Genomic DNA, 24,071 nt, shown 5'->3' with positions numbered 1-24,071 from the left:
GACATAATCGCCTTATCGAGCTGATAGCCAGCGAGGTGAGACAGGTAGTCTCACCAACAGCACACCTCCATTAACCTTCTTGTGTAAGAGGAAGCTGGTTTGATGTTGATGATGATGTGTGTGCCAAATACTCTGTGCCAAATACGCCAGATGTTGTTGCTGTGGGGGGAAGCTAGGGGGAGGTGCTCATTTTGGTAGCGGGCTCCTCATTTGATGGCTAAATGGAGGGGCCCTTTGCCAAGAAGCTTCTTACATACCAGCCCCTTGTGGCGCTTGGACAGCCTCACGTGTAGGTGCAAGCTGGTGGAGCTGATATTTGGCAGTCTCGGCCACGTACACATGCTTGCAGTGCGTGGACTCCAGATTGTGGGCCTGCCAAAGACTAGGGCGAAGCAGTTGGCTGTGTACTGCTCTGTTTCAACTGTCGTGGGCACCCTAGCTGTTTGGAGAAGGAGGTGTTTTCTGTACCCTTGAGTGCCATGCATACAGGGACCTTTGAAATGTTTGGCTCCTTTTTTTCATATAAATTTGATTGGTGGGTTCAAATAAACTATTTCAACTGTGTGTGTGTGTGTGTGAGTGTGTATTTGTGTTTTGTGAGTGTGTGTTACCCGTCTGGATAAGGTTTGGTGGGGGTCCCACACTCAGACCCCTGGAGGGAAGAGATTGAGATGACGGACTGACGGAAGGAGCGAAGGACAGAGCGCGGGCGACTTGACTTCCTCCCATCCATATCCGGCTAAGAACGAGGCGTGACGAAGAGGGAAAAGAGAGGGATGGGTAAAAATGAGACAAAAGATGAAAGGTGAAGTTGGAGGAAAGAGCGAGAGATAAAGAGAGAGTTAGTACAATGCTTTTCACAAACAGGAGTTAAGCTTTGGCATTGCTAGTGTCATTCTTAAAGCTCTTTTCAAAAAATAGTTTTCCAGATTGAAATCCTCCTCTGCCCCTCAGATAATAGCTCCTTCCAGCTAGCCTATCAGGCCTCACACAAACACTCTCCTTTCCTCTTTCGACTTCACTTCACTGCAGCAACGACCTGGGGAATAGTTACAGGGGAGAGGAGGGGGATGAATGAGCCAATTGTAAACTTTCTCTTACCAGCTCCCTCACGCCGTACTCCTTCTCCACCTTCTTCCTCATATGCTTGAAGCACTCCTCCATGCGCTCGTGGAAAGGTCGTAGGTCGTCTGTCACTCTCTTCCCATGTAGAGAGATTCCCCCACCCAGCAACGGGATCTACGAGAGAGGTAAACGATAAAACAGTGTGTTTGTGTGTTTGTGTGTACGCTTGTACATGTGTCGGTGCACGTGGCTGAGTGTGTGTGTGCGTACAGTACCTGCCATGCGATGAGGTCTTTGAGACTATCCAGCTTATCTCGGTCCTCTGGGTGTTGCAAGTTGTACTCCTCAGTGAAGAAAGCCTGTAAAGAGGAGAGGGATAGAAATATGCTGTACTTTTATAGATTACACAGTCCTGGGATGGGGTTGAGGCGTGCGGGTAGGTGGGTGGGTGGGTGAGAGGGTGGATGGATGGATGGATGGATGGACGGACGGACGAACTCTGACCTTCTCGTACTTGGCGAAGCCCCCCATGACGGCAGGGTCCACAATGCCGTTGAGCAGCATGGAGAGAGGGTTGATGGGAAGGGCGTCGTCGGCCTGGTATTGGTTGATTAGGGTGAGGATCTTGTCATTGGTGCTCTGCATGGTCTCTATGGCATTCTCCAGAGGACTGATGGTGGTCTGAGAGAGAGAGAGAGAGAGAAACGAACGGGGTGTTGTAACTAAATGTGTAAACACAAGATTATGCTGAATAAAAATTTGAAAAATAAATAAACAGTTTCAGGACCATCAACAGTTATGCTAGCCATTGCAGAGAAAAACGCTCACCTCGATCCAGCACTGGCAGTGAGAGATAGATAATGGTGAACAGGCAAAATGGTCCGCCGAAAAAGAGAGAGACAAAGACACACTTACATGTTTCAGGTCTGTGGCCTCAAACCAGCGCAGGATCCCAGGGAGTTTATACACTGTGGTGAACGTGGTGCGCTCAATCCACATGGACTAGAAAAAAGGAAGAGAGGAGGAGACAGACAGAAAGGAAGAGAGATACAGAGGGAGATACAGGAGAGAAAGAGAGTGAGACCATGGGAGAGATAGATATAAAATGTAAAAAGTCCTGGCGTGATCATGTATTGGACCTGCTATATGTTGTACTCATTATTCAGTACAGTCAGGGATCCGGTCAGACACTTACAACAAACTCATTGCTGGGATCCACTGGGCCTTTCCTCACTGGTCTGGAGTAGTGGAAACGCTGCACGTAGTTGGACTTGTAGAAGCTACAACACACACACACACACACACACACACACACACACACACACACACACACACACACACACACACACACACACACACACACACACACACACACACACACACACACACACACACACACACACACACACACACACACACACACACACACACACACACACAGTAAAGACACATAGAGCGGGATAGAAAGAGAAGGTTAAAACAGTCATCCTTGATAGATAGAGGTAAAGGTTGAGGGCAGAGAGGGACTGACTTGATGATCTGGTCAGGGACAGGTTTGCCCTTCAAGCGAGATGGGATCTCCAGGACAGGCTGAACAGTGAAACACTGGATGTCTGAGACAACCAGGTCAGGAAGGCAACATGACTACAACCCAACCATAGAGGAAGTGAAACGTCTTCGTGTTTCACGTGTGTGACTATAAAGCCATGGTGGTCCATGCGACTTTGGACAACAATGTAAAAAAAAAATGTTTCAATCATTGAGTTAATAAAGCCACATACAAACATTGTCTCTTTCTTGCTTTCCTGAGTAAGGCAGCTCCAAAATGCAGGTGTTTCAGCCTAGCTCAGTGCTTTCTGTGGTGGTGGGGCAGCCAGCGAGAAAATCCGAAGCGTAGGGGTTGGTAATGTTCTCTAGTTGCGCCATGATTAGCTCACTGTTCTGTCACTCGTGGTGACAGTACGTCACCGCCAAGTCTAAGGATAGGCTTTTACGCTACTGCTACTCTCTGTTTTATCATATATGCATAGTCACTTTAACCATACCTACATGTACATACTACCTCAATCAGCCCGACTAACCGGTGCCTGTATATGGAATCGTTACTGTTATTTTTCTCTGTCTTTTTTACTGTTGTTCTTATTTCTTTACTTATCTATTGTTCACCTAATACCATTTTTTTTCTTTTTTTCTTTTTTTTCTTTCTTAATACCATTTTTTTACTTATAAATTGCACTGTTGCTTAGAGCCTGTAAGTAAGCATTTCACTGTAAGGTCTACACCTGTTCTATTCGGCGCACGTGACAAAAAAACTTTGATTTGATTTGATTAGACCTCGAAAAATTCAATCACTAGCCTGCTATTCAATGGAGTGGCTGTGTGGTTCCAAATCTGTGATTACGGGTCTCTTTTACAAGTTTAAAATGATGAACATTCAACATTGGCCCTGCTGTCAATGAAGCATGATTTGTGCCACGCTCAAAACAACTGTGAACTCGGAACTGCGAAAACTTGACTTCAGTGAGTTCAAGGGAACTGGGAATTCTGGAGAAAAAAAATGAGCTCCGACTGGGAAATAAGTTTTGAACGGCCATCCATATCAGAACTGTAAGTCGGGAACTCGGGCCTCTTTCTAGAGCTATGACCTGAAGACTAATGACGACATCATGATTTGACCTTATTTTTTTCAGAGTTCCCAGTTGTCTTGAAAGCACCATACATCCAGAGAATGACAGACTTTTATGACAAAATTTGCCCACGAAGGACCGCCGCGCCACCTTCTTGTTCAAGTGAGCACAGCACAACAAGTTGAGTCCAAAAATGTATTGTATGCTGCTGAATAAATGATGTAATATACCAGGGAGATATTTATACTGTAGCTAAGAAAGTAATACTAAGTGTATGTTGTGTAGTAAGCTGTTAGTAGCCCATGTGCCTCACCCTAATAATTAGGTCTATTTATCCCTTTTAATCGCACCTACTGTTCGGACTTGCTGGTGCCTATAACCTGTTTTAGAGAAATGTAATCATCAAATTTTGTAAGAGCTTTCATTGTCTACTTATATGCCCACTTTATTTATCCTACGGTTCTGACTTGGTGTACAGGTAGAACACTGTAGGAACGGCCCATGTTCTGAATTCTGTGGCTGTACATTTCATTGCTAAACAAATAGTTATATTGACTAACGTTACATCCGTCCTAGCTCGCTCATTTATGTCTTAATCGAAATTACGGAATGCCTAATATACGCTTGTTGTCCCCTTAAGCCATAGTTTGTACAACTCAATTGTCATTAGAAACCACTTTTGTTTAAGCAAATCAACCATATCAGCTATGTTTTTTTAAAGGCAGAGTCCCCTTTTAATTAAGTTTAAACAAGCAGTATCTTTAAATCAGTTATGGTTCCCTTGATCGCTCCAACGTGTGCAATCGTTTGATTACGCATATTATGGAAGCGCAAATATGCTTATCATTGGAATGTTTGATGAACCTGGGAATGGAATTCAAAACACAGCGCTGTGAAAACAATTAAGAAGTATGAGTTTTGGAAACACTGAGAACATATGCACAACGTAGCCTAATCCAATGTCTAATATTAGGCCTAACGCGGAAATGCAATGCAACGCGGAAATGCAATGCATCAACGGAACGCAACTAAAGGATCTAAAGATACTGCGTGTTTAAACGTAATTAAAGGGGACACAACCTAGAATGGGATGAAATGTTTAAAACGCATCTAAATGCCGAACTTGCACATGTTCAATGCAGAATGGGTCAATATGCTGAAATGGATGACTGTGTTTTAAAGCGTTAAAGGAGGTCTAAAGGGGCATTACGTTTAACAATCAAACCAACAACTGTGTCTTTGGAAACTGAGTCAATTAAAAGTGAATGATGGCGGATGAAATCCCAAATAAGACCCCACTGGAGAGGGCAGAGGAGCATTTAAATTCACTCTATGCAGCCCGGAGAGACAAACTTGGAGTGTTGCTGGAGGAAACGTTGAAACTGTGAATGAGGGTCTTGAAGCATTTGATGCTGTTCTCAATGACTTTAAGAATGCTCATGAATCTGTGCTAGAGCTCGTCACAGAAGAGGAACAGGAAAATTAGAGCATTAACTACACTGCTCAAAAAAATAAAGGGAACACTTAAACAACACAATGTAACTCCAAGTCAAGCACACTTCTATGAAATCAAACTGTCCACTTAGGAAGCAACACTGATTGACAATAAATTTCACATGCTGTTGTGCAAATGGAATAGACAAAAGGTGGACATTATAGGCAATTAGCAAGACACCCCCAAAAAAGGAGTGATTCTGCAGGTGGTGACCACAGACCACTTCTCAGTTCCTATGCTTCCTGGCTGATGTTTTGGTCACTTTTGAATGCTGGCGGTGCTCTCACTCTAGTGGTAACATGAGATGGAGTAAAAAAGGTTTGCCACAGCTCGCATTGATGTGCCCTCCTGGATGAACTGCACTACCTGAGCCACTTGTGTGGGTTGTAGACTCCGTCTCATGCTACCACTAGAGTGAGAGCACCGCCAGCATTCAAAAGTGACTAAAACATCAGCCAGGAAGCATAGGAACTGAGAAGTTGTCTCTGGTCACCACCTGCAGAATCACTCCTTTTTTGGAGGTGTCTTGCTAATTGCCTATAATTTCCACCTTTTGTCTATTCCATTTGCACAACAGCATGTGAAATTTATTGTCAATCAGTGTTGCTTCCTAATTGGACAGTTTGATTTCACAGAAGTGTGATTGACTTGGAGTTACATTGTGTTGTTTAAGTGTTCCCTTTATTTTTTTGAGCAGTGTATTATCAACCAATGAGGACTTATGAACATTTCCTGAAAGAGGTGGAAATATGGGAAAATGCTGAAGTTGAGCCACAAATGCTCATTGAACCACACGACAGCATTTCTAATGTGTCAAAAATAACAAGTAAAATAAAGTATTTTAAGGCTGCATCCTCAGTGACCTCTGCACGCCTAAAAGCTGAGGCTGAGCGAGCAGCTCTACTAGCTCGCCAAGCATCATCACAGGACAAGCATGCATTGGAACTGGAGAAAGCTCAACTGGAACAACAGAAAGCTCAACTGAATGTTAGGATGGAAAAAATGGCACTGGAAATGGACATAGCAGCATCTAATGCCAGACTGAAGGTCCTGGAGTGTGTTGAGTCCACTTCTCAATCCCATTCTGTGGCAGCCCACTTACTAAGCCAAGACGATGGAATGAACTCATATTTTGAGAACCAAGAACCCAAGATCTATGAGGAACCAGAACCATCACCTGTTGAGTTTGATGCATTAGGTGCAGTTCTAAAGCCCCCATTAAAAAGGGTTTTACAACAACCGACAACAAAGCCATCAAAACCTATTCAGAAAACAGCCATAAACCACATCCCCCAGCAGTCAACAGCAAGGTCTAGCAATCAACACAGAATCAACACTGTGGGTATCAGTCATGATACCAGCCATGATAACCTCTCTACTGTCATGCAAAGGCAGAATGAAATTGCTGGCCTCCTTGTACTACAGCACACACAGGCCCCACTCCCTGTTAGGGAGATACCTATGTTTGACGGTGATCCTCTTTAGGCCATTCATGCGTGCATTTGAGCATGGCATAGAAGATAAGACAAGCAGCCACCAGGACCCACTCTATTACCTGGAACAGTACACCTCTGGTTAGCCCAAGGATCTGGTCCGCAGTTGTTTGCATATGGAAGCCAGAAGAGGCTATGCAGAGGCTAAGAGGTTGTTCAAGGAACACTTTGGCAATGAAATCAAAGTCACCACTGCTTACATGGAAAAAGTTTGGAACTGGACAAACATCAAACCGGATGATGGAAAGAGACTGGGTGGCTATGCACTCTATCTTAGAGGTTGCTGTAACACTATGCAAGACCTACAGAACATGGAAGAGCTTATTAATCTTCCCTCTAACATAAAGTTGATCATGTCAGAACTTCCTACAAGCTAAGGGAAAAACGGAGGTCCACAGCATGTGATATTTTCGAGAGAAGCCACCTGAGGGCCCAGTTCAGTGACCTGGTAACGTTCATGGAAAAACAGGCCAAAATATTGCAGGATCTGTTGTATGGGGATATTCAAGATCCACTGTCCAACGAAAAGGTTTTTAAAAACCAAAACAGCAGCAGACTTTAACTTCTCTAGGGTAGGGGGCAGCATTTTCACGTTTGGATGAAAAGCATACCCAAATTCAACTGCCAGCTACTCATCCCCAGAAGATAAGATATGCATATTATTAGTATATGTGGATAGAAAACACTCTGAAGTTTCTAAAACGGTTTGAATCATGTCTGTGAGTATAACAGAACTTATTTAGCATGTGAAACCCCGAGGACAAACCATTCAGATTCTTTTTTTCTTCGAGGTCACTCTCTTTTCAATGAGGTTTCATTGGGAAACCAGATTTCTAAGCGACCTGCTTGCAGTTCCTACGGCTTCCACTGGATGTCAACAGTCCTGAGAAATTGGTTGAGGTTATTCCTTTGTGTAATGACGAAGTACGGCCATCTTGAACGAGAGTCACTCGACGTGTCCTGTTTGATAGAGGCGCGAGACCAGAAAGCATGCTACAGTTGGTTTTAATCCTGTATTGAACACAGATCATCCCGTCTTCAATTTTATCGATCATTAACGTTAAAAAATACCTAAAGTTGTATTACAAAAGTAGTTTGACATTTTTTTGGCAAAGTTTACAGGTAACCTTTGAGATATTTTGTCGTCACGTTTGAGCAAGTTGGAACCTGTGTTTTTCTGGATCAAATGCGCCAAATAAATGGACATTTTGGATACATATCGACGTAATTAATCGAACAAAAGGACCATTTGTGATGTTTATGGGACATACTGGAGTGCCAACAACAGAAGCTCGTCAAAGGTAAGGCATGAATTATATTTTTATCTCTGCGTTTTGTGTCGCGCCTGCAGGGTTGAAATATGCATATCTCTCTTTGTTTACTCTGTTGCTATCCTCAGATAATAGCATCGTATGCTTTCGCCGAAAAGCCTATTTGAATTCTGACATGTTGGCTGGATTCATAACCAGTGTAGCTTTAATTTGGTATCTTTCATGTGTGATTTAATGAAAGTTTGATTTTATAGTAATTTTCATAGTAATTCATTTTAATTTGGCGCTCTGCATTTTCTCAGGCTTTTTGCCAAGTGAGACAGTAGCGTCCCGTCTAAACTCAGAATTTTTTATATAATTATGAACTTTACCGAACAAAACATACATGATTTGTGTAACATGAAGTCCTATGAGTGTCATCTGATGAAGATCATCAAAGGTTAGTGACTAATTTTATCTCTATTTCTGCTTTTTGTTACTGCTCTCTTTGGCTGAAAAAAATGGCTGTCTTTTTCTGTGACTTGGCTCATACCTAACATAATCATTTGGTGTGCTTTCGTCGTAAAACCTTTTTGAAATCGGACACTTTGGCTGGATTTACAACACGTGTATCTTTAAAATGGTGTAAAATACTTATATGTTTGAAGAATTTAAATTATGGGATTTCTGTTGTTTTGAATTTGGCGCCCTGCAGTTTCACTGGCTGTTGACGAGGTGGGACGCTACCGTCCCACATACCCTAGAGAAGTTAACTTCTATGGGATAGGGGGCGGTATTTTGACGTCCGGATGAAAAGCGCGCCCAAAGTAAACTGCCTGCTACTCAGGCCCAGAAGCTAGGATTTGCATATAATTGGTATATTTTGATAGAAAACACTCGAAAGTTTCTAAAACTGTTAGAATAATGTCTGTGAGTATAACAGAACTGAAATGGCAGGCAAAACCCAGAGGACAAACCCCCCCCCCCCCACACTTTTATAATAGAGCGAAATCATCCCCGATTGCAGTTCCTAGGGCTTCCACTAGATGTCAACAGTCTTTAGAAAGAGTTTCAGGCTGGTTTTTGGAAAAATTAGGGAGAAGTTGTAGTTTTTCTTTTGGCTGTAGTGTTTCCAAGTGTTTCCAAGCGCATTCTTTTTGTTTATCTCCCGTAAAGTTAATAACAATTCTCCGTCTTACATTTTATCGTTTATTTGCGTATTAGGGTACCTAAGGTTTGATTATAAATGTTGATTGACTTGTTTGGATAAGTTTATTGGTAACGTTTGGGATTCATTTTGTATGCATTTTGAAGGAGGGAAACCGAGTGGATTATTGACTGAAGCGCGCCAGCTAAACTGAGTTTTTATGGATATAAAGAAGGACTTTATCGAACAAAAGGACCATTTGTAACGTAACTGGGACCTTTTGGAGTGCCAACAGAAGAAAATCTTCAAAGGTAAGGCATATATTATATCGCTATTTCTGACTTTCGTGTCGCAACTCCCTGGTTGAAAATGATTTGTTTTGCATTTGTGTGCTGGGCACTGTCCTCAGATAATCGCATGGTTTGCTTTCGCCGTAAAGCCTTTTTGAAATCTGACACGGCGGCTGGATTAACAAGACGTTAAGCTTTATTTTTATGTATAACACATATATTTTCAAGAATGTTAAATATTTGAATTTAGTATTTTTGAATTTCGCGCTCTGCAATTTCACCGGATGTTGGCCAGGTGGGACGCTACCGTCCCACGTATCCATAAGAAGTTACACAGCAGTTCAAGTCCAAGAGTAGGGGAAGTAGCTTTACCACTGCAATAGCTGTAGTGACAGATTGCGACTCTGAAAAACCTTTAAACGAACAAACATTCAAAGTGAAGAGACCAGGCACCTACCCTTCTGATGCTCCCAGTATCTCAAGAGCTCTGCAAGCTAAAGTGTGGATGGGAAGAAGTCATCCCCGAAGAACACTCTATTTCATGGAAGAGATGGCTCTCAGAGCTGGACCAGCTGTCCAGATTCCAGATTGACATGTGTATGATGCCTGAGAACTTTGGTCAAGTCAAGACCGCACAGCTGTATCACTTCGGTGACGCAAGTGAACAAGGTTATGGAACGGCAAGTTACCTTAGGTTCACAAACGGTATGGAAAAGGTCCGCACTGCATTCATGCTGAGGAAATCAAGGGTGACTCCACTCAAGCAGATGACGTACCCCAGACTGGAACTTGCTGCAGCAACACTGGCGGTGCGAGTGGACAGGATGTTAAGTTTGGAGCTCCAGATTGAACTTGAGGAGTCAACTTTCTGGACAGACAGCCAGTCTGTGCTGAAATACATCCGCAACGATACGAAGAGATTCCATACCTTTGTGGCTAATAGGGTTGGTGTGATCCGTGACCTATCGAAAGCAAAACAGTGGAGGTATTTGAACTCCAAACACAACCCAGCCAATGATGCCTCAAGAGGGTTACATGTTGAAACTTTCCTGAACTCAAAGAGATGGCCCCAAGGACCAGAATTCCTGGAGAAAGCAGAAACACAATGGCCGAAAGTCCCAGAGGAGCTTGGCTACATCCCTCCGGATGATCCAGAGGTGAAAGATGTCATCGTAAACAATACAAGTGTGGAAGAAAAGAGTCCGACCAGCAAACTGATTGAGTACTATTCAACATGGAACAGCTTGAAGAAAGTAATTGCCTGGATGCTGAAACTGAAGAGACTTCTTCTACATTTAAGCCAGAAAAGGAAAGTTCTCATAAAAACCGATCCAGGATCAGATCAGAGTTTAAAAAATCACTGAAGAAACAAATTGACAAGTTCAAACTGACATTTGGAAAAGAAAGTCTGTCTGTGGATGACCTAGATGAAGCAGAAAAGGCAATTTGATTTGAGCAACAACAGCACTTTAACTTCTTATGGCTGAAATGTTTCTTGGATAGACATATACTTGAAAATTTACAAAGCTCAGATTTCCCACTTTATGGTTGGATTTTTTCTCAGGTTTTTGCCTGCCATATGAGTTCTGTTATACTCACAGACATCATTCAAACAGTCTTTAGAAAACACTCTGAAGTTTCCATCCAAATCAACCAATAATATGCATATCTTAGCTTCTGGGCATGAGTAGCAGGCAGTTTACTCTGGGCACGCTTTTCATCCGAACGTGAAAATAGCGCCCCCAGCCATAAGAAGTTAAACAAGAAATTGCACTCATTGTGAAAGGAAATCAATGTGCCAAGAGAAGCGGCTCAATCTGTAAGCTTGATTCAATTGTTGACAATGGCATTCTGAGAGTGGGAGGAAGGTTAAGCAAAGCTGCTATGCCTACAGAACTAAAGAATCCTATGATTCTGCCCAAAGACTCCTACATCTCCAGACTGATCTTACTCCACATCCATGAGCAGGTTGGTCACTCTGGGAGAGGTGCCAACTCCTTAGCAAGGAAGATCCTTAAGAGGTGTGTCTTCCGCAGGCGGATGAAAACTAGAGCTGGAGAACAGAAGATGGTCGACCTTCCACAAGATTGGGTGTCACCTGATTTGCCGCCTTTCACCCATGTGGGCATAGATTACTTCGGCCCGATGGAGGTGAAGCGAGGCCGCGTTTGTCTGAAGCGGTATGGCGTGATCTTTACTTGCCTTGTGAGTTGAGCTGTCCATCTAGAAGTTGCTAGTTATCTGGATACAGATTCCTGCATCAATGCCCTGTGCAAGTTCATCTGTCGAAGGGGCCCAGTAACAAGTATCAGAACAGACAATGGCACCAATTTTGTTGGAACACACAGAGAGCTAGGAGAAGCTCTGAAAGAGCTGGATCACAACAAGATTCAAAATGCATTACTGAAGGAAGGAGTGACATGGTCATTCAACCCTCCCTCTGGAGCCCACCATGGGAGAGGTTGATCGGACTGGTGAAAAAGATCCTCTATTCAGTCCCTAAAGAGCAAGTAATGGATGATGAGGCTTTGCAGATGGCCTTGTGTGAAGTTGAGGCGATCACGAACGACAGACCAATCACAACTGTGACAAATGACCCTAATGATCTAGAACTCCTGACTCTGAACCATCTGCTTCATCTGAAAGCGAACCCAGTCCTGCCACCAAGACTATTCCAGAGAGGAGACCTATACTCACAAAAGAGATGGAAGCAAGTACAATATATCACTGACCTCTTCTGGAAGAGATGGATCAGGGAGTATCTTCTACATATGCAGGAGTGGAACAAGTGGAACAAAACTAAGAGAAACGTCTTGTTGTCTTCTGTCGATGACACCGCCCCAAGCAACGCTTGGCTAATGGGGCGTGTGGTGGATGCTTTTCCAGGGGCCAAAGGTAGTGCCATGGTTAAGACCAAGACCATTATCTTACAGAGACGTATCGATAAACTCTGTCTGCTCCTGGAGGCGGTTGATTGAGACACACACACACACACACACACACACGGTGCTCCATCTTTGAAACACGTGCACCTCTGATTCTTGGATGTCGTACTCTTACATTTTTGGACGTCAAACTCTTATATTTTTGAACGTCAAACTCTTGACATTTTTGGAAGTTGAACACTTGAACACTTCAACTCTGAGACTGAGATCAATGGACTCTTGTCCTATATGGGACTTGTATATTTGTATGAAATATTAATTTATTTGGTGAAATATTAGGTAAGTACCTTTTATGATTTATCTTTACCTGAATGAGATATATTCCTTTGTTATTATTTTTTGGCTCCACCTCTTGCCCATTCATTGTACTGTGGTAAGTGTGTTAGTAACAGGATAAAGGCAGGAAGTTGGGCCTTCGGGGGAAGAGGGGTCCTATCTAGAAGCGGGAGCGATACATATATGTCAAGTAATCTATGATCTAAGTTGATTGGAGAATCATTTTTTGTTAAGATATAAGAAAAATAAATATTTTTGATGCACCATATCCCTGGATCTCATTGAATGTTTTTGTCGTTTGGGAACTTGGAATGTGGACAGTATGCGTCCCTAAACAATCCCGCTTCAGGCTTGGGCAGTGGCTATGGTCAATTGGTAAGGAAGCCACTACAAGGCTGAATGAACTGTTTCGCTGCCAGACAAGGCTCCGCTGATCTAGCCAGGTGTACCCAGGTGTAGCAGTGGTAAGATGTTGAGACTGCTGTTGGGACAGCTTAATGTAGGCCCTGACTGTCACGTGTGCTCCCTCTCCGGCCTCTAAGTCACTCGTTATGGCGCACACCTGTCACCATCGTTTCGCACACCTGCACGTCTTCAGACTCCCCTGGACTCCATCACCTCCCTGATTACCTTCCCTATATATGTCACTCCCTTTGGTTCCTTCCCTAGGCGTCATTGTTTCAGTATCTGTGTCGTGTCTGTGCGTTGCGTGTGTTTTCTTGTTTTGGGTTACGTTATGTTTATTTTATTAAAACACTCACTCCCTGAACTTGCTTCCCGACTCAGCGCACACGTTACGCTAACAGTTTGTGGGCACCGTTTGTCACCGTTAAAGTGCAATTCATGTATTGTTTAGTGTTGTGTTGTGTAGTGGCTTTGCTGGCATGCATTCCACTTTTTTTTGTTTTTGCCCCACCAAGATCTACATGCTAAAATCACCTCTGTGTGTATGTGTGTGCGTATGTGTGTGTACATTGTGTGTGTGTGTGTGTGTGTGTGTACATTGTGTGTGTGTGTGTACATAAGGATACACTGCAAAGGGGAGAGTCTGACGTCGTCTCCAGGCATGGTGGTGATATTGAGACGGACAGCGCTGGGGAACTGGCTCATCAACTGGTTCTGGAAGTCTTCTCTACGCTCGTACTCCTTCCCCCGGTGAATAAACACCTTGTTCTGAGGTTATAAACAGTTACATACAGTCATAATACAGTTATGAACAGTCATAAACATTACATAAGACTGCATTCTTTATTTTTTTTAGATGTTGATATTGCTTCCTCTTGTGGATTGACAATCTGTTGTTTACTTCATAAGTGCAATAAACCATGATTGACCAACCCAAAAATCATGTAGATAAAAGCTCTTTCACATTTCATTTGGAGCTAAAACTAGACATTGTGAATACAAGGTTAGGCAGATGCTTAGACATACCCTGAGGAAGGGAGGGTACCCCTGTCCGTAGTAGCCCACAGCAAAGTAGTCTGGCTTGGGCCTCAGGATCGTCATAATGTTCTCATAGAACCTAGCCTGCTGCTTCTGCAGAGAGAGAGGGGGGGGGGGGTAGAGAGGTAGAGGAGAGGGAGAGAGATGAAAGGATAGGGAGAGGGAGAGAGAGAGAGAGGATGTTAGGGGAGATAGAGGTAGTAGGGGTGGGAGAGAGAGGTGGGAGAGTGGGTTAGGGGGTAGGAAAGACAGACAGAGAGTGTGTGGGAGAAACAGACAGACCGGGAGTGTGTGGGAGAAACAGAGAGTGTGTGGGAGAAACAGACAGACCGGGAGTGTGTGGGAGAAACAGAGAGTGTGTGGGAGAAACAGAGAGTGTGTGGGAGAAACAGACAGACCGGGAGTGTGAGGGAGAAACAGAGAGTGTGTGGGAGAAACAGAGTGTGTGGGAGAAACAGACAGACCGGGAGTGTGTGGGAGAAACAGAGAGTGCGTGGGAGAAACAGAGAGTGTGTGGGAGAAACAGAGAGTGTGTGGGAGAAACAGACAGACCGGGAGTGTGTGGGAGAAACAGAGAGTGTGTGGGAGAAACAGAGAGTGTGTGGGAGAAACAGACAGACCGGGAGTGTGTGGGAGAAACAGAGAGTGTATGGGAGAAACAGAGAGTGTGTGGGAGAAACAGAGAGTGTGTGGGAGAAACAGAGAGACCGGGAGTGTGTGGGAGAAACAGAGAGTGTGTGGGAGAAACAGACAGACCGGGAGTGTGTGGGAGAAACAGAGAGTGTGTGGGAGAAACAGAGAGTGTGTGGGAGAAACAGAGAGTGTGTGGGAGAAACAGACAGACCGGGAGTGTGTGGGAGAAACAGAGAGTGTGTGGGAGAAACAGAGAGTGTGTGGGAGAAACAGACAGACCGGGAGTGTGAGGGAGAAACAGAGAGTGTGTGGGAGAAACAGAGAGTGTGTGGGAGAAACAGACAGACCGGGAGTGTGTGGGAGAAACAGAGAGTGTGTGGGAGAAACAGAGAGTGTGTGGGAGAAACAGACAGACCGGGAGTGTGTGGGAGAAACAGAGAGTGTGTGGGAGAAACAGACAGACCGGGAGTGTGTGGGAGAAACAGAGAGTGTGTGGGAGAAACAGAGAGTGTGTGGGAGAAACAGACAGACCGGGAGTGTGTGGGAGAAACAGAGAGTGTGTGGGAGAAACAGACAGACCGGGAGTGTGTGGGAGAAACAGAGAGTGTGTGGGAGAAACAGAGAGTGTGTGGGAGAAACAGAGAGTGTGTGGGAGAAACAGACAGACCGGGAGTGTGTGGTAGAAACAGAGAGTGTGTGGGAGAAACAGAGAGTGTGTGGGAGAAACAGACAGACCGGGAGTGTGTGGGAGAAACAGAGAGTGTGTGGGAGAAACAGAGAGTGTGTGGGAGAAACAGACAGACCGGGAGTGTGTGGGAGAAACAGAGAGTGTGTGGGAGAAACAGACAGACCGGGAGTGTGTGGGAGAAACAGAGAGTGTGTGGGAGAAACAGAGAGTGTGTGGGAGAAACAGACAGACCGGGAGTGTGTGGGAGAAACAGAGAGTGTGTGGGAGAAACAGACAGACTGGGAGTGTGTGGGAGAAACAGAGAGTGTGTGGGAGAAACAGACAGACCGGGAGTGTGTGGGAGAAACAGAGAGTGTGTGGGAGAAACAGAGAGTGTGTGGGAGAAACAGACAGACCGGGAGTGTGTGGGGAAAACAGAGAGTGTGTGAGAGAAACAGACAGACAAAGAGTGTGTGGGAGAAACAGACAGACAGAGAGTGTGTGGGAGAAACAGAGAGTGTGTGGGAGAAACAGAGAGTGTGTGGGAGAAACAGACAGACAGAGAGTGTGTGGGAGAAACAGAGAGTGTGTGAGAGAAACAGACAGACAAAGAGTGTGTGGGAGAAACAGAGAGTGTGTGGGAGAAACAGACAGACCGGGAGTGTGTGGGAGAAACAGAGAGTGTGTGGGAGAAACAGAGAGTGTGTGGGAGAAACAGACAGACCGGGAGTGTGAGGGAGAAACAGAGAGTGTGTGGGAGAAACAGAGTGTGTGGGAGAAACAGACAGACCGGGAGTGTGTGGGAGAAACAGAGAGTGCGTGGGAGAAACAGAGAGTGTGTGGGAGAAACAGAGAGTGTGTGGGAGAAACAGACAGACCGGGAGTGTGTGGGAGAAACAGAGAGTGTGTGGGAGAAACAGAGAGTGTGTGGGAGAAACAGACAGACCGGGAGTGTGTGGGAGAAACAGAGAGTGTATGGGAGAAACAGAGAGTGTGTGGGAGAAACAGAGAGTGTGTGGGAGAAACAGAGAGACCGGGAGTGTGTGGGAGAAACAGAGAGTGTGTGGGAGAAACAGACAGACCGGGAGTGTGTGGGAGAAACAGAGAGTGTGTGGGAGAAACAGAGAGTGTGTGGGAGAAACAGACAGACCGGGAGTGTGTGGGAGAAACAGAGAGTGTGTGGGAGAAACAGAGAGTGTGTGGGAGAAACAGACAGACCGGGAGTGTGAGGGAGAAACAGAGAGTGTGTGGGAGAAACAGAGAGTGTGTGGGAGAAACAGACAGACCGGGAGTGTGTGGGAGAAACAGAGAGTGTGTGGGAGAAACAGAGAGTGTGTGGGAGAAACAGACAGACCGGGAGTGTGTGGGAGAAACAGAGAGTGTGTGGGAGAAACAGACAGACCGGGAGTGTGTGGGAGAAACAGAGAGTGTGTGGGAGAAACAGAGAGTGTGTGGGAGAAACAGACAGACCGGGAGTGTGTGGGAGAAACAGAGAGTGTGTGGGAGAAACAGACAGACCGGGAGTGTGTGGGAGAAACAGAGAGTGTGTGGGAGAAACAGAGAGTGTGTGGGAGAAACAGAGAGTGTGTGGGAGAAACAGACAGACCGGGAGTGTGTGGTAGAAACAGAGAGTGTGTGGGAGAAACAGAGAGTGTGTGGGAGAAACAGACAGACCGGGAGTGTGTGGGAGAAACAGAGAGTGTGTGGTAGAAACAGAGAGTGTGTGGGAGAAACAGACAGACCGGGAGTGTGTGGGAGAAACAGAGAGTGTGTGGGAGAAACAGACAGACCGGGAGTGTGTGGGAGAAACAGAGAGTGTGTGGGAGAAACAGAGAGTGTGTGGGAGAAACAGACAGACCGGGAGTGTGTGGGAGAAACAGAGAGTGTGTGGGAGAAACAGACAGACTGGGAGTGTGTGGGAGAAACAGAGAGTGTGTGGGAGAAACAGACAGACCGGGAGTGTGTGGGAGAAACAGAGAGTGTGTGGGAGAAACAGAGAGTGTGTGGGAGAAACAGACAGACCGGGAGTGTGTGGGGAAAACAGAGAGTGTGTGAGAGAAACAGACAGACAAAGAGTGTGTGGGAGAAACAGACAGACAGAGAGTGTGTGGGAGAAACAGAGAGTGTGTGGGAGAAACAGAGAGTGTGTGGGAGAAACAGACAGACAGAGAGTGTGTGGGAGAAACAGAGAGTGTGTGAGAGAAACAGACAGACAAAGAGTGTGTGGGAGAAACAGAGAGTGTGTGGGAGAAACAGACAGACTGGGAGTGTGTGGGAGAAACATAGAGTGTGTGGGAGAAACAGACAGACTGGGAGTGTGTGGGAGAAACAGAGAGTGTGTGGAAGAAACAGACAGACAAAGAGTGTGTGGGAGAAACAGAGAGTGTGTGGAAGAAACAGACAGACAGAGTGTGTGTGGGAGAAACAGAGAGTGTGTGGGAGAAACAGACAGACTGGGAGTGGGTGGGAGAAACAGAGAGTGTGTGGAAGAAACAGACAGACTGGGAGTGTGTGGGAGAAACAGAGAGTGTGTGAGAGAAACAGACAGACAAAGAGTGTGTGGGAGAAACAGACAGACAGAGAGTGTGTGGGAGAAACAGAGAGTGTGTGGGAGACACAGACAGACAGAGAGTGTGTGGGAGAAACAGAGAGTGTGTGAGAGAAACAGACAGACAAAGAGTGTGTGGGAGAAACAGAGAGTGTGTGGGAGAAACAGACAGACTGGGAGTGTGTGGGAGAAACAGAGAGTGTGTGGGAGAAACAGACAGACTGGGAGTGTGTGGGAGAAACAGAGAGTGTGTGGAAGAAACAGACAGACAAAGAGTGTGTGGGAGAAACAGAGAGTGTGTGGGAGAAACAGACAGACGGGGAGTGTGTGGGGGAAACAGAGAGTGTGTGAGAGAAACAGACAGGCAAAGAGTGTGTGGGAGAAACAGAGAGTGTGTGGGAGAAACAGACAGACCGGGAGTGTGTGGGTGAAACAGAGAGTGTGTGGGAGAAACAGACAGACCGGGAGTGTGTGGGAGAAACAGAGAGTGTGTGGGAGAAACAGAGAGTGTGTGGGAGAAACAGACAGACCGGGAGTGTGTGGGAGAAACAGAGAGTGTGTGGGAGAAACAGACAGACCGGGAGTGTGTGGGAGAAACAGAGAGTGTGTGGGAGAAACAGAGAGTGTGTGGGAGAAACAGATAGACCGAGAGTGTGTGGGAGAAACAGAGAGTGTGTGGGAGAAACAGAGAGTGTGTGGGAGAAACAGACAGACCGGGAGTGTGTGGGAGAAACAGAGAGTGTGTGGGAGAAACAGAGAGTGTGTGGGAGAAACAGAGAGTGTGTGGGAGAAACAGACAGACCGGGAGTGTGTGGGAGAAACAGAGAGTGTGTGGGAGAAACAGACAGACCGGGAGTGTGTGGGAGAAACTGAGAGTGTGTGGGAGAAACAGAGAGTGTGTGGGAGAAACAGACAGACCGGGAGTGTGTGGGAGAAACAGAGAGTGTGTGGGAGAAACAGACAGACCGGGAGTGTGTGGGAGAAACAGAGAGTGTGTGGGAGAAACAGAGAGTGTGTGGGAGAAACAGAGAGACCGGGAGTGTGTGGGAGAAACAGAGAGTGTGTGGGAGAAACAGAGAGACCGGGAGTGTGTGGGAGAAACAGAGAGTGTGTGGGAGAAACAGAGAGTGTGTGGGAGAAACAGACAGACCGGGAGTGTGTGGGAGAAACAGAGAGTGTGTGGGAGAAACAGAGAGTGTGTGGGAGAAACAGACAGACCGGGAGTGTGTGGGAGAAACAGAGAGTGTGTGGGAGAAACAGAGAGTGTGTGGGAGAAACAGACAGACCGGGAGTGTGTGGGAGAAACAGAGAGTGTGTGGGAGAAACAGAGAGTGTGTGGGAGAAACAGACAGCCCGGGAGTGTGTGGGAGAAACAGAGAGTGTGTGGGAGAAACAGACAGACCGGGAGTGTGTGGGAGAAACAGAGAGTGTGTGGGAGAAACAGAGAGTGTGTGGGAGAAACAGACAGACCGGGAGTGTGTGGGAGAAACAGAGAGTGTGTGGGAGAAAGAGACAGACCGGGAGTGTGTGGGAGAAACAGAGAGTGTGTGGGAGAAACAGAGAGTGTGTGGGAGAAACAGACAGACCGGGAGTGTGTGGGAGAAACAGAGAGTGTGTGGGAGAAACAGACAGACCGGGAGTGTGTGGGAGAAACAGAGAGTGTGTGGGAGAAACAGAGAGTGTGTGGGAGAAACAGACAGACCGGGAGTGTGTGGGAGAAACAGAGAGTGTGTGGGAGAAACAGAGAGTGTGTGGGAGAAACAGACAGACCGGGAGTGTGTGGGAGAAACAGAGAGTGTGTGGTAGAAACAGAGAGTGTGTGGGAGAAACAGACAGCCCGGGAGTGTGTGGGAGAAACAGAGAGTGTGTGGGAGAAACAGACAGACCGGGAGTGTGTGGGAGAAACAGAGAGTGTGTGGGAGAAACAGAGAGTGTGTGGGAGAAACAGACAGACCGGGAGTGTGTGGGAGAAACAGAGAGTGTGTGGGAGAAACAGACAGACTGGGAGTGTGTGGGAGAAACAGAGAGTGTGTGGGAGAAACAGACAGACCGGGAGTGTGTGGGAGAAACAGAGAGTGTGTGGGAGAAACAGAGAGTGTGTGGGAGAAACAGACAGACCGGGAGTGTGTGGGAGAAACAGACAGACCGGGAGTGTGTGGGAGAAACAGGGAGTGTGTGGGAGAAACAGACAGACTGGGAGTGTGTGGGAGAAACAGAGAGTGTGTGGGAGAAACAGACAGACCGGGAGTGTGTGGGAGAAACAGAGAGTGTGTGGGAGAAACAGAGAGTGTGTGGGAGAAACAGACAGACCGGGAGTGTGTGGGAGAAACAGAGAGTGTGTGGGAGAAACAGACAGACAAAGAGTGTGTGGGAGAAACAGAGAGTGTCTGGGAGAAACAGACAGACCGGGAGTGTGTGGGGAAAACAGAGAGTGTGTGAGAGAAACAGACAGACAAAGAGTGTGTGGGAGAAACAGACAGACAGAGAGTGTGTGGGAGAAACAGAGAGTGTGTGGGAGAAACAGAGAGTGTGTGGGAGAAACAGACAGACAGAGAGTGTGTGGGAGAAACAGAGAGTGTGTGAGAGAAACAGACAGACAAAGAGTGTGTGGGAGAAACAGAGAGTGTGTGGGAGAAACAGACAGACTGGGAGTGTGTGGGAGAAACATAGAGTGTGTGGGAGAAACAGACAGACTGGGAGTGTGTGGGAGAAACAGAGAGTGTGTGGAAGAAACAGACAGACAAAGAGTGTGTGGGAGAAACAGAGAGTGTGTGGAAGAAACAGACAGACAGAGAGTGTGTGGGAGAAACAGAGAGTGTGTGGGAGAAACAGACAGACTGGGAGTGGGTGGGAGAAACAGAGAGTGTGTGGAAGAAACAGACAGACTGGGAGTGTGTGGGAGAAACAGAGAGTGTGTGAGAGAAACAGACAGACAAAGAGTGTGTGGGAGAAACAGACAGACAGAGAGTGTGTGGGAGAAACAGAGAGTGTGTGGGAGACACAGACAGACAGAGAGTGTGTGGGAGAAACAGAGAGTGTGTGAGAGAAACAGACAGACAAAGAGTGTGTGGGAGAAACAGAGAGTGTGTGGGAGAAACAGACAGACTGGGAGTGTGTGGGAGAAACAGAGAGTGTGTGGGAGAAACAGACAGACTGGGAGTGTGTGGGAGAAACAGAGAGTGTGTGGAAGAAACAGACAGACAAAGAGTGTGTGGGAGAAACAGAGAGTGTGTGGGAGAAACAGACAGACGGGGAGTGTGTGGGGGAAACAGAGAGTGTGTGAGAGAAACAGACAGGCAAAGAGTGTGTGGGAGAAACAGAGAGTGTGTGGGAGAAACAGACAGACCGGGAGTGTGTGGGTGAAACAGAGAGTGTGTGGGAGAAACAGACAGACCGGGAGTGTGTGGGAGAAACAGAGAGTGTGTGGGAGAAACAGAGAGTGTGTGGGAGAAACAGACAGACCGGGAGTGTGTGGGAGAAACAGAGAGTGTGTGGGAGAAACAGACAGACCGGGAGTGTGTGGGAGAAACAGAGAGTGTGTGGGAGAAACAGAGAGTGTGTGGGAGAAACAGACAGACCGAGAGTGTGTGGGAGAAACAGAGAGTGTGTGGGAGAAACAGAGAGTGTGTGGGAGAAACAGACAGACCGGGAGTGTGTGGGAGAAACAGAGAGTGTGTGGGAGAAACAGAGAGTGTGTGGGAGAAACAGAGAGTGTGTGGGAGAAACAGAGAGTGTGTGGGAGAAACAGACAGACCGGGAGTGTGTGGGAGAAACAGAGAGTGTGTGGGAGAAACAGACAGACCGGGAGTGTGTGGGAGAAACAAAGAGTGTGTGGGAGAAACAGAGAGTGTGTGGGAGAAACAGACAGACCGGGAGTGTGTGGGAGAAACAGAGAGTGTGTGGGAGAAACAGACAGACCGGGAGTGTGTGGGAGAAACAGAGAGTGTGTGGGAGAAACAGAGAGTGTGTGGGAGAAACAGAGAGACCGGGAGTGTGTGGGAGAAACAGAGAGTGTGTGGGAGAAACAGAGAGACCGGGAGTGTGTGGGAGAAACAGAGAGTGTGTGGGAGAAACAGAGAGTGTGTGGGAGAAACAGACAGACCGGGAGTGTGTGGGAGAAACATAGAGTGTGTGGGAGAAACAGAGAGTGTGTGGGAGAAACAGATAGACCGAGAGTGTGTGGGAGAAACAGAGAGTGTGTGGGAGAAACAGAGAGTGTGTGGGAGAAACAGATAGACCGAGAGTGTGTGGGAGAAACAGAGAGTGTGTGGGAGAAACAGAGAGTGTGTGGGAGAAACAGACAGACCGGGAGTGTGTGGGAGAAACAGAGAGTGTGTGGGAGAAACAGAGAGTGTGTGGGAGAAACAGAGAGTGTGTGGGAGAAACAGAGAGTGTGTGGGAGAAACAGACAGACCGGGAGTGTGTGGGAGAAACAGAGAGTGTGTGGGAGAAACAGACAGACCGGGAGTGTGTGGGAGAAACTGAGAGTGTGTGGGAGAAACAGAGAGTGTGTGGGAGAAACAGACAGACCGGGAGTGTGTGGGAGAAACAGAGAGTGTGTGGGAGAAACAGACAGACCGGGAGTGTGTGGGAGAAACAGAGAGTGTGTGGGAGAAACAGAGAGTGTGTGGGAGAAACAGAGAGACCGGGAGTGTGTGGGAGAAACAGAGAGTGTGTGGGAGAAACAGAGAGACCGGGAGTGTGTGGGAGAAACAGAGAGTGTGTGGGAGAAACAGAGAGTGTGTGGGAGAAACAGACAGACCGGGAGTGTGTGGGAGAAACAGAGAGTGTGTGGGAGAAACAGAGAGTGTGTGGGAGAAACAGACAGACCGGGAGTGTGTGGGAGAAACAGAGAGTGTGTGGGAGAAACAGAGAGTGTGTGGGAGAAACAGACAGACCGGGAGTGTGTGGGAGAAACAGAGAGTGTGTGGGAGAAACAGAGAGTGTGTGGGAGAAACAGACAGCCCGGGAGTGTGTGGGAGAAACAGAGAGTGTGTGGGAGAAACAGACAGACCGGGAGTGTGTGGGAGAAACAGAGAGTGTGTGGGAGAAACAGAGAGTGTGTGGGAGAAACAGACAGACCGGGAGTGTGTGGGAGAAACAGAGAGTGTGTGGGAGAAAGAGACAGACCGGGAGTGTGTGGGAGAAACAGAGAGTGTGTGGGAGAAACAGAGAGTGTGTGGGAGAAACAGACAGACCGGGAGTGTGTGGGAGAAACAGAGAGTGTGTGGGAGAAACAGACAGACCGGGAGTGTGTGGGAGAAACAGAGAGTGTGTGGGAGAAACAGAGAGTGTGTGGGAGAAACAGACAGACCGGGAGTGTGTGGGAGAAACAGAGAGTGTGTGGGAGAAACAGAGAGTGTGTGGGAGAAACAGACAGACCGGGAGTGTGTGGGAGAAACAGAGAGTGTGTGGTAGAAACAGAGAGTGTGTGGGAGAAACAGACAGCCCGGGAGTGTGTGGGAGAAACAGAGAGTGTGTGGGAGAAACAGACAGACCGGGAGTGTGTGGGAGAAACAGAGAGTGTGTGGGAGAAACAGAGAGTGTGTGGGAGAAACAGACAGACCGGGAGTGTGTGGGAGAAACAGAGAGTGTGTGGGAGAAACAGACAGACTGGGAGTGTGTGGGAGAAACAGAGAGTGTGTGGGAGAAACAGACAGACCGGGAGTGTGTGGGAGAAACAGAGAGTGTGTGGGAGAAACAGAGAGTGTGTGGGAGAAACAGACAGACCGGGAGTGTGTGGGAGAAACAGACAGACCGGGAGTGTGTGGGAGAAACAGGGAGTGTGTGGGAGAAACAGACAGACCGGGAGTGTGTGGGAGAAACAGAGAGTGTGTGGGAGAAACAGACAGACCGGGAGTGTGTGGGAGAAACAGAGAGTGTGTGGGAGAAACAGAGAGTGTGTGGGAGAAACAGACAGACCGGGAGTGTGTGGGAGAAACAGAGAGTGTGTGGGAGAAACAGACAGACAAAGAGTGTGTGGGAGAAACAGAGAGTGTCTGGGAGAAACAGACAGACCGGGAGTGTGTGGGGAAAACAGAGAGTGTGTGAGAGAAACAGACAGACAAAGAGTGTGTGGGAGAAACAGACAGACAGAGAGTGTGTGGGAGAAACAGAGAGTGTGTGGGAGAAACAGAGAGTGTGTGGGAGAAACAGACAGACAGAGAGTGTGTGGGAGAAACAGAGAGTGTG

General features: G+C 46.9%; 1 protein-coding gene across 1 annotated transcript in view; it reads right to left on the bottom strand.

Moving 5' to 3' along the window:
- The window catches only part of LOC129857949 (dedicator of cytokinesis protein 2-like), a 165,304-nt gene that overhangs the window by 4,814 nt on the left and 136,419 nt on the right, over nucleotides 1-24,071 (bottom strand). The window contains exons 39-47 of the mRNA XM_055926665.1: nucleotides 14,020-14,124; nucleotides 13,620-13,761; nucleotides 2,597-2,678; nucleotides 2,261-2,345; nucleotides 1,981-2,067; nucleotides 1,570-1,746; nucleotides 1,341-1,424; nucleotides 1,102-1,239; nucleotides 612-739 (exon numbers count right to left, since the gene is read on the bottom strand). Coding sequence (XP_055782640.1) covers nucleotides 612-739; nucleotides 1,102-1,239; nucleotides 1,341-1,424; nucleotides 1,570-1,746; nucleotides 1,981-2,067; nucleotides 2,261-2,345; nucleotides 2,597-2,678; nucleotides 13,620-13,761; nucleotides 14,020-14,124 — 1,028 coding nt within the window. The remainder of the gene's footprint in view (nucleotides 1-611; nucleotides 740-1,101; nucleotides 1,240-1,340; nucleotides 1,425-1,569; nucleotides 1,747-1,980; nucleotides 2,068-2,260; nucleotides 2,346-2,596; nucleotides 2,679-13,619; nucleotides 13,762-14,019; nucleotides 14,125-24,071) is intronic.

The sequence above is a fragment of the Salvelinus fontinalis genome, chromosome 6 (genome assembly GCF_029448725.1).
Source record: "Salvelinus fontinalis isolate EN_2023a chromosome 6, ASM2944872v1, whole genome shotgun sequence".
Taxonomy (NCBI): domain Eukaryota; kingdom Metazoa; phylum Chordata; class Actinopteri; order Salmoniformes; family Salmonidae; genus Salvelinus; species Salvelinus fontinalis.
This window is presented reverse-complemented; position numbering and strand designations above follow the sequence as displayed.